Source organism: Dysidea avara, chromosome 12 (assembly GCF_963678975.1).
Source record: "Dysidea avara chromosome 12, odDysAvar1.4, whole genome shotgun sequence".
Taxonomy (NCBI): domain Eukaryota; kingdom Metazoa; phylum Porifera; class Demospongiae; order Dictyoceratida; family Dysideidae; genus Dysidea; species Dysidea avara.
Window position 1 is genome coordinate 10,023,459 of NC_089283.1, and position 11,529 is coordinate 10,034,987.

Consider the following 11,529-nt stretch of genomic DNA (forward strand, 5'->3'; position numbering starts at 1 on the left):
TTTAAAGTTGTTACAAAAAGTGTGCTTGAAAAGGTGGAGAAAAGAGAAAAAATCCATGACTGGATCTAGGCAGCCATCCAATTAAATATAGTTGGTGAGGGTATCTATGGTAAGGAGCAGCTATTGTCAGCAGGTGATTTTTTTTTTGGTCTTTGACTTACAGCTAGGCTGAAGTTCCAATTCCGATCCAGAGCGGAACCCCTTTTAAAAAGTCTGGATCCACCCCTAGCTATCAACTAGAATTAAGCCAGGAGATGTATAGCTATAAATTCAGCTTTTATGTTAGTCAGTTTTGGAGCAATTTACCAGAATCTCTTGACAAATTTTACTAATCGTCATAATTATAGTATTATATTCATGCTGGCATCGCTATGAGGTTCAAGTTACACATCATTAGCTAGCTAGATCAGCTGGCAGTATCAAGCTCAACAAGGACTGTAATGATCACAGAGCCACTAAACTATCCATATAGGTACAGCGGTGGCGGATCCAGGGGGGGGCACAGGGGGCACGTGCCTCTCCCTTAAAAAATGTATATAAGATCGAGATACTCTAATAGAGCAGTCAATCACCAATCACTCTAATAAAGCAGTCACAGTGTTCATGGGGAAGTGTAGCTTACTTAGGAAGCTATAAATAGGATTTTATTCATAACATACGTGATATAATATATTTGGTAAAGGATAACTAGCTATTATTGTTGTGACTTTTTTTTTTTTTTTTTTTTTTTTTTTTGCTCTTCAACTTTTTTTCAGCAAGGTGCCCCCCCTCTTTCCAGACTCTGGATCCGCCCCTGTACAGGAAATTAAGTGTTTCCAATGAGGTGTGTGTTCTATTAGAGTGTTTTTAAGCACTGAGCTAGCATGAGGGCGTTTTATTAGAGTACTTGTATTCTGTTGTTCGAAAACAATAGAATATACACTGTTCTACGAATGCCGAAAGGGAAAGGTGGTGCATCAGGTGGCGCTCGCGGTAAAGGTAGTGGAAAGGCTAAAGATGCTCCTAGCGAAGGTGCTAAAGGCGGAAAAAAATCTGGAGCAGGAACAGCCGTAAAAGTAAGCCTGTTTGCTATTTGCATCTCAGTGTGACTCGTGAGCTAGAACCAATAGAGAACAAACAGGCACTACTCACTGTAGGTAGATCTGCGACCGCGGTAAATGTCACAGGTCAAGGCCATCAAATCGGTGCCAATTGCTAGTCAACGGTCAAGGACGAAAAACTGCAACCCACAAGTGACAAGTACGAAGTATATTCATCGCTAGCTATGTGGGTCGCAGGTCACGCACTGGAAAAGTGTGCCTATGTGATCCAGTGACTTCACCAATCCATGCTAGTGTTAATAGTTTACATTGTGTCACAGTTTTAATGTTCATTTAATCTGCAAGCACCTGCACTGTTGGCACCAAGTAAACTGGCACATAAAGAACAAGACAGTTTTGTTGACTATATGTAAGTTCTGGAACGCTTGCTTTTAGCCACAAGGTTTTCACTATCCTGTGATTTTGCCATCATAGTTTTCTTGCCAAACACTCATCACCATGTAAGAGCACTAAAGGACCTATTTGTTATTGTTGTTATTGTTATTAGGCACTGGAGGGTGTACACAGAAGGCAGAGCCTGTTCGAGGTGTTTACCCATAGCCTAGGAGCCTAAGCGAAAATCTTTGAGCTAAATATCCTAAAGTGAAACGGGACAAATACCTAGAAGGGCTGAAAAAAAGGCAACCCCATCGTGACTTGATCCGCAGGCCACCTTAAATTCATAGAGGGGAACTCTTTGATACTGGATTGATTAAAAGTGTACAACCAGCAGTATAGTTTTGTGTCTGTAATTATAAGCATTTCTACAAACTACATATTAAGTGTGAGGTTGAGGAGGTCCCTTTGCATGTTATGAATGTGATTGAGGAAAGGTAGTAAATTATTTGTACTATTAGTAAATTGTTACAGTAGGCAGGTTTCCTTATTCTGTTTGGGGGAAAGAGGTGTGTGCATGCACGTGTGTGTGTGTGTGGGGGGGGGGCTATACAAATAACTTCCTGTGCTTACTGCTATATATTCTTTACAGCATCTAACTTTAGTTTAAAAAGTTTTCCCATGATTAAATGTAACTTGCCTTCAAGTGCTCCAATAGTTTGGTGTGGCATTGGTAGATGCACATTTTATCATATGTTCTTTGAGGTTACCTCAAATAAACAGTATTGTTATAGCCAGTAACATGGATGGCTTCAGAAATTTCGGTGACTGGTTTCTATTTCAGATTTTTGCCTCTGCATTGCCATACACATTAATTAGGCCTAGTTATGTACTTTGTAGCTAAAATAATGTGGAAAGCAAGACGTATACCAGTACCTTAGTGTCACTAGCATCCAAAGCATGCTGGTGTGTAGAGGAGTAAGAAATTTTTGAAAGTGGAATCCTCTGAGGTTGATTTGAGGTCAGTTTAGCAGTTTATTTAATGCTTTTCAGACTGTTGTTTATGTAAGTTGACTGCTCTATTAGGGTATCTCAATCTTGCTTTGCCGGTTTCTGGAAACCTCAGAAACCCCCCTAGAGCCTCCCCTGAGTAAGCAACAGATCCATATTGGCCACTTACTGCTATTCTAGTGGAGATAACTATACTGTATTGATGATGAGAAAATGTCTCACTCAAGACTTCTCCTAAGTCTTCATTCAGTACATAATTATATGTTGGATTTATGGATAGCATCCATAAATCCTGTAATTTTTCACATGCAGTTCTTGAATTTCATTCTTAAAAACCCTTGGAATTCAGATTTGCCCTTTCTGAGAAATTTTCTACTTAATATAACTGGCTGTACAGTAGCTATTTTTCAGTATTCTGTGCATGTATCCATACACATCTGGATATGGAGGAAATTATTGATTGTTATTATGTAAAGCAGGGTTGTACACAAGAATTTTGAAAAAGAGTTTTTACTGTAGCCAAGTGACTATAGTAGTTAATGCTTTATCAATCTTTCACCAAACGTATGGTTCAGAATAAACTAAATCAATGTTGCTATCATGTGAGATAAAGGTTATGTGTCTATAGTTTCATGATGGATCTTTGATTGGAAACCTGTAATTGTATTCTCTTAATGTTCCACAGTATATGTAAAACCCAAAGGGATTTCCTAAAATTCCCCTTGGTATTCCACCTACTGAACTCCTAGATTTTGTCATTTCAAACTTTCTAGACATACTTGTGTCCAAAACAATGTGTGATGTGGTAGTTTTTGTTTTTATCTGTAGTGTTTTCCCTGGATTTGAGCATACTTCTCCCTGTGTGAATCGCCATTCTAAGTTAATGGAGTTCAAGTACACACACACAATGCAGTTAATACAGATATTGAAGGAATAGTTAGCTTTGTTGTTGGAATTTGCATGCCATGGACAATGCTATGGAGACAATATATCAGTCAGAGTAGCTTACCATACACTCTAATATAACATTCAGTTACACAGAGTTCCATACACAAATGCTACTAAGCTTATTAACATGATGAAGTACATAAACTACTAATGACATGGAATCCCCGTAGGATAATGATGATAAATGGACCCAATATCCAATTTATTTTCTACATAACGCCATTACACTCAAGATATTAGTACTGGAACTTGTATTCACTGCCTTGTAAGGGACCTCCAGTCTGTGTTCTTGCCTAGGTAGTTCTGCTCACAGGTAGCAACAGCAAAAAGAGTTCTGATATCACAACTTTAACTTCCACCATCAAACTGTGATACGTGTACATTTGATCTTCTGAATGTCAATTTCTATACTTTGAATTCTTAGTGACATTTGCTAGAGTTGGATTGTGTACACAGAGACCATGCTTTTCTCAGGATAGTTGCATGTATGTTGTTCTGTCAAGAGTTGGCATATTTATACCGGTAGTTAAATTTCTGGACTCTTCCATATCAGGCCAACACTGTGGTATATTCACATACATCAAACCAATAAACTGGGATGTATATCATTAAGTACAGTAGTACTTAATAAGTAGGGATCGATATGGCTTTGCAAATTTTTGTACTTTAAAAAGCAGCCTTGCAATTCACTTTTTCAGAAAAAAATCACCTGGAATGCATTAGTACAGCTGTAATGATGCTGTACCTTGGTTAAACAAAGTGAAAAGTTGACTGTTTCGATGTACAGTAAATTTAAAAAATTCAAAATTCACCTGCATTTCATCTGCCTGCCATAAGACCCGGTGTACAGCTCCAGAAATTTCAGGCAGCCAAGGTAATGACGGCAGATTCTGTTGTTTCGATTACACTTTGTCCACTACACCATGCTGTTCGTGTTCATCATACATTGGCTTTCGTTCTTCCCAAAAGATAATTGATAGTTGTGGCACACATTACTGCCTTAACACGTGATTATTGCATGTGATTTTAATGAATTCCCTCGCAAGATGAGTATTATGACAGGCGTAGTAGTCAAGGAGTCACTATCTCTAGTTGCTTTATGGTCTTGGCAGTTTAGGTTTTGGTGAGGTAATTATGCCTTTGAATGGAACAAAGGAAAAAGCTACAACCAAAAGTACTATGCAGAAAACAAAGAGAAAATAGCTGAGAAAAAATAAAGGAAAAACAAGGCACTATACAGCCACTACAGCAGTGGCCATAGCAGGTTTTGTTGATTAAAAGTACAGATCGATATACTCTAATAGAACAGACAGACAATAAAATACTCTAATAGAACAGTCATCAAATAAACCGCTGATTTCTGTCTTGAAACACTCTCAAATGCAATCTCAGAGTGGCTATTTGAATTTAGTCCCAGATGGGGGAAATCCAGACCCCATAAACAGCATGCATGCTTAGTTTTGCATACAGCTTTAGTAGTAACCTTATTTAGTGGTAACCTGACTCTAGCCATTACTCTACCTGACCAGCCCTGCAAAATATCAAGAATAGTTAGGAGGCCATGAACTCTATTCTAGTGTTAAAATCAGTGAAAGAATGTGATTGTGTACAATGTAGCTAGCTAGCTAGAATTAGTTATTAAAAAAATTAAAATTTTGAAAGAAAGTAGGGATCGATAGTTATAAAAAGTAAGGAAACAAACTTACAGCTGAAATGAGAATGATCCATGCCACAAAAAGTAAGGACACAAGTCAAGATGACTACTTGCTAAAATGAGATATTTTAATCCCTACTTATGGCTAATTTGATATAGCTTGTCTCATTTCAAGATGTTAGCCAAAAGTAGGGGTCTCATTTTAGCAAGTAGTCATCTAATCTTGTTTGACTTGTTTCCTTACTTTTGTAGCATGTGTATTGTGTTTCAATCCCTACTTTCTTTTAAAATTTTTAATTTTTAAAAAACTATTATGTTTGGTGATAACAATTAGCTATGTTTGCATTATCAAACAGTACAGTAGTACTATTTAAGTACGGATTGCTCCAACAACGAACAGCACTCGCCAAAATGCTACAAAAACCATACATTAGCCCTAATATTGGTCTGCTTTCCCACCTACCCGCCTCCCTCCCAGCCTGACCACAGTCGGCTAAATGATGTATTGTATGACCACCAATTTAACTATAACAAACTCACTAAGTGACACATGCCTTTTGAGATTCTGATGAGTGTTTGCCCTCTATGCCTTGCCTTTACATTAGCACTGGTAGTCTTCTTCCTGCTAAGAAGCCATGTTGAAGCATTAGTCATGTTATTTTTCTTCCTATCAATATACACACGATGAGATGCATCAGCTTTCTTTGCCACATTACACACAACCATCTGTCCTGATTACTGTCTTGTTTCCCATACAGGTCAGACATATATTATGTGAAAAGCACTCCAAGGTTATGGAGGCAATGGAGAAACTAAAAGAAGGCCAGAAATTTAATGAGGTAGCTTCTGCTTATAGTGAGGACAAAGCAAGGCAAGGGGTTAGTAATTAGCAATTATATGTCAACTATACACTACTTGATGTTAAATACTCATAGGGTGATTTAGGCTGGATGTCAAGAGGTTCAATGGTAGGACCTTTCCAAGAAGCAGCATTCCAATTACAGCCCAGCACTGTAGACAAGTCAGCTTACACAGACCCACCAATTAAGACACAATTTGGCTATCACATTATAATGATTGAGGGGAAGCGATAAAGGAATTCTATTCAGTTTCTACAGCTTAGTGTAATGATGTATTGTATGCATGGTTATATCAATGATTATAGTCATTTAGTAAGTTTGGAAGAGATCAAGAAATTGACTGCATAAAAAATATATAATTTATATAATTGAATTTAAAAGCATGACATAATTGGCAATAAATGCGTATCACTTCAACACAATATGAAACTTTAAAAGCTCCATACCATGAATGACAAAAGTTAAAATTTGGTGAATAAGAGGTGTATTAAATTGGATGCAAAATGTAACAACATTTGTACTTCACTAAAGTGGAATATTATTGGCCTGTAACTGCTGCGTATATACACTTTATACATGCAATGTATAGGAACCATTCTTGTGCTAGATATATGCACTTTGTATAGCTACAACTCATGCAATATGATTGGCATCAAAGCATACAGAGAAAGCAAAGCCCATACTAACTTAAAGTGGTTGCCGCAAGCTAGGGCATCAGGAATTAATACAGGCTATATATATATATATTATATACACTGCAATAGTGTACCAAAAGTGTCCTGATTATCAAGGTGTAGTGATTTTCCATTCCACTATATAGCAAGCAAGCTGCAGTATCACTCGGCAGGTAGCAACAGCAAGCAAACAGTGTCGCCACAAGCAAAAGGGCAGTGTTTTGAGCTTGATACTTTTTATGATTTATGATTTTCCTGATGTTATCTGTGGCAGTTTGCTGATGACACTAATCTATATCACTGTATTAAGCTTTTCTACAGACCAATTTGTATAATTTTATGAACTGGTGTATAACTTGGCATTCATCAGTGAACATATGGCAATTCAAATAGACAATACTCCAAGTAGCTACTAGATTGGTACCTAATCTTGCATCCTGGCATATTCTGATAGACTGAAGTCCTTAAATTTTGGTAGATCTAGGGTAGCCCCCTTACTTTGCTTCACTTAGTTTGATCAATATGCTGAAGATTAATTATAATGAATAATGAACTTTTGTCTTGGCAATAATATTATAATGATCACTAATAGTACAATAACCATCCTTTCAAGCAATTATCACTGGATTGTGCTAAAGGTTATCCAACAAGGTCCCAGATCAGTGGCAGATCTAGATGGGTTTCTGGGGTTCCCCCTTTTAAATTTAGCTCAGTGGAAGAGTCTAAATACATGAACATTGTTGTATTGACAATTTGTCATATCGAAGAATTATTTATCACTGTATTATAGTAGCATGCATGCATGTGCACTTAACTGTAACTGACACCATTTATTGCTATTAAACCATCAGCAATACTTCACTTTTCATCTCCCACTGCATTAGAAACGATCGAGATACTCTAATAGAGCAGTCAAGTAACTACTCTAACAGAGCAGTCAAAGCTACAAGCTTATAGTCACCATTTTTGCCCTATAGTTAGCTATAGTATTTGCAGTTTAAAGAATTGGGTTTATTGTAATTCCTAACTAAAAGTAGCCTAAAATCCGATCTCAGAACTTCTAAAATCTCAAAATTTTCTGGAGAAATGTCATCAGATATGCTTTATTCAGTTATACCAACTTTCAGAAACCCCTTTTAAAAATCTTATATCCACCACTGCAGATCACTAGGATCAGCATTGTTGGTGCATGCACAAGATCAAGATACTCTAATAGAGCAGTCACCTAGCTACTCTAATAGAACATTCAGCAGATACATAATAGAAGGCCTTTTTAATAGACCAATGCACTTCATTGTATATGTAGACGCATCTTTTGGTGCAGACAGATATGAATAAATTCCACACCAACTATCACTAATAATTGATCATAATTCATCTACTTGTACAGTCATTACATATGGCAACACATGCCACTGAAAAATGCTCTCATTCAATCTTATTTCAAAATTTTCCAGGTTCAATTACATTATTATTCTAACATGCACCTGTTGTTGGGCAACTGTGAGAGGGTGTTGGTTGTCTGAACCTACCTAAACCTTTTCATTAACAAATGCTGCAGAGCTATACCTAATCTAGTTAAGGGCAGTATATAAGTATTAAGGCAAATTATAAGCATTTGTATCTGGAAATGTCTCCAAACTGCAGTATTTTAGCATCTATATTCTGGGGGTATGCTCCCAGACCCCCTAGTTCCAGCATGCTTCACATGCAGGGAGTTGTACTTTGCACACCTTCACATGAGAGATTAGCACCTTGAGTTACCCCTTTTTTGCGTAAATCCTAAATCTGCCCCTGCTTCAATGTATTATAGAAGATTGATGATTTCAATACAACACCTCCAGTACAAGATCAAATGGACTGAAGTTGCTGAAACCTCATGTCAAAACAAATGTGAAGAAATATAATTTTAAGAGCGATAAATGAATGGAATTCTTTACCATCTGACATAGTTATGGCCACTAGCACCAATTCTTTTAAAACTTTGTTGGATGTACATTGGAAAAATGTAGATTTACTTGTAATGTGTGGTATTATATATGCTTTGTTTTTTTAGAACCACTAATAATAAATAGCTAAATAAAAGTAAAAAACCTGCACACATGAGTTGCGTGTACTCACAGTGAGAGAGAACCATCATTTAGTAAGATTTATAAGTAGTCCTCGGTCTCGTGTGGCCACAGTCAGATCATATTACAGAGATAAGAAAGATCTGACTGAAAAGTTAAAATAAATAAATATCACTGTATGGCTTATGATTGTACAATTCTGGGTCATGAAAATCTTTTGTGAACATGTCTGAGATGATTAGCACTGACTATCCATCTATTGAGATGTTTATGCTGACCTCAGGGTTAACAAGCTAAGCACCTCAACCCAGATATTGTATCCTCCATTGCTTTACTTGAACTATATACCTGTTATTTAGAAACAACATCCTATATATGCTAGATCTAGAAAATCAAACAAACTGAATATTGTGAACTGCTTGCAGAATTTGATCATTATATGAATTCAAACAATTGAGATTAGTGTGTTGGGTCACAATACACCTATACTTACTTCTATTCAGAGCATCAAGAACTTTATTGGGTTTGTACAACCTTCTGTAAACACCAAATCTTCATTTTGATGGCCCAGAATTGTAGTGAATGGACAGTCAAGGCCTAATTTTTCTGTTATAATTACAATTAGTATAAACTTTTTATATATCTTTTAACTTGTACACACACCTTACCATTCCCACTGACTGTGGTCACACAAGACCGAAGGCTAATATAATAGAATATATACGTATTTATCCCATTTACTAATGATGGTTCTCTCTTACAGTAGTGTACATCTATGCATTTATACAAAAAATTTCTGCACTTTATTTTATTTTCCATTCTGAGTCCAAAATTGAATCTGAATATAATTCACCAATATATGGTTACCTATCAAGATGTCCTTATTTGTGAGGTGTTATGATTTTAATATGTACAAATGGGACTATGGATAAAGAGCCTCAACCTGTAAAGTGCATGATGATCAAAGTATAAAGTACACAATTGCCAAAAAATGTCAACAACAGAATACGATGCGAGTGCTTGTGTGATATAATTTTCAGTCATCATATGACTAATCATGATGCCCCTAACCCTTAAAATATGTAATCTACACCAAACATGACTAACAATTATAACGTATTAGTGCAATAAAACATGCTAACCAATGGTGATACCACAGCAGAGTCAGCATTGAAGTGATCACATATATACTGCAGCTACTGTTAGCAAGTTACACATGCATGCAGGAATTTGCTGTGAATATGAAAATTACTAACAGCAAATCAAACTGCATGCACCCATGCATGTGCATATTATACTGTAGCAACTGTATAATAGACTATATTTGATGTCTGCATACATACCACAGCTATCTCCTGACCACAGATATACAGGCCAGTAGTACCCAGGATTATAATGATCTCATACAGTCCTTGTGGTATGGTGTACAACCAAGGTTCAGTACATCCATACCATTAACTTTTAGCAATAACTCCACCTGGTCCTGGGAATAGTGAGGGTAGGTCATCATACCATTTCAAAGAGACACTATTTGATCTAATATATGCCAGGACAACTAAAGGCTATATTGACAGTCTGTACATGAGTGAAATTGCACTGCAAAGGCATGAAAAAATCAATACACTGTAATAGAGCAGTCTATTAACAGTGCATGGAATCTTGACTTTCACAATTTCCATGGGTGAGCATGCCCCCAGACCCACTTAAATTTGCATGCTGTAGCTACATGCTATCACATGGTACTGGTGTATGTCTTCCTTTCAGCCTCTTGCTACAGTATATGTACGCATCCATGGCCAATTTTGGAGTAAATGCACCCTGGCCCATTCCTTCTCTAACTAAAGCACATTACGGCTAAGTTTCCAACCAAAGCAACTCAGTGACAGATATCATGGGAGGCATGGGGATGGAGGAGATCCATCTCCCTCTCTTCACCCTTACCCATCATCAATCAATGAAAGGTCAAAACAACTAAATACTCTAAAAGAACAGTCATTCCTTGCAATGTACAATGAACACTCAAAGTGTATCCCATTTACAAAAAAATTGTGGTAATGCAAATGCGAGTTCTTATACCATCCTATACCATAACTATCTAATACAAATTACTTTATGGTCATAAACTACTCATGGAAGTCACCACTATCACACTAACCAGGGGCGTAGCCAGGATTTTTGAAGGGGGGTTCCAACAGCAGTAGCTAGTTAGTTACCAGAAACAGGGGTCTGGGAGCATAGCCCCCAGCTGCTTAGAGACTTTCAATATTTTGATGAATTAAAACTCAACAAATTGCTATATTTTATGTAAAAAGTACATTAATTATAATGCATATAAGTGCCCCTGGAATACTAGATAAAGCTATACCTAGTGGAAACAGACAGCAAAACACAGAGACACATATAGTAATCTGTAAGTGATAGTTATTTCACTGGTATAGGAACCATAAACATAAATCCACTAGTACAAATGTCATGACTTACAATCAAAACATACAAATATGCATAGAATTCATTTTGCATAACACCACTCATATATTACTGGAGTTCTATATCTATAAACACTGCACACCAAAGCTACAGCAGCATAAGGTCATACTCAGTTTTGCATTTAATGTTGGAATGTCTGAAAAACTTGATATTTACATGATGTTCTATTAAAGTATACCTGACTGCTCTATTAGAGTATATCGACCTTTTTAACAAGTTTTGAAGAGGGCTAATGATACCTTTGTAAATCCTTCCCTGAGAGATGAATGCAAGTTTTATCAATTGTTGTGCTGTGCCATTACACTATATTACTCACTCATTTTGTCCTGTCACACTATAAATGGCGTGTTAGGGTCTCGCTTACAGAAATATAAATTTTACAGGGGGTTCCTGACCACTTGGAACCACCCC

General features: G+C 36.8%; 1 protein-coding gene across 1 annotated transcript; it reads left to right on the forward strand.

Annotated features, from left to right (window-relative positions):
* The first annotated feature begins 897 nt into the window (after positions 1-897).
* Positions 898-6,224, forward strand: LOC136241396 (peptidyl-prolyl cis-trans isomerase NIMA-interacting 4-like). Its single transcript, XM_066032589.1, has 3 exons — positions 898-1,055; positions 5,787-5,906; positions 5,964-6,224. Exons 1-3 carry the CDS (start codon positions 933-935, stop codon positions 6,120-6,122), a joined length of 402 nt encoding a protein of 133 aa, XP_065888661.1. The 5' UTR covers positions 898-932; the 3' UTR covers positions 6,123-6,224.
* Positions 6,225-11,529: the final 5,305 nt, after the last annotated feature.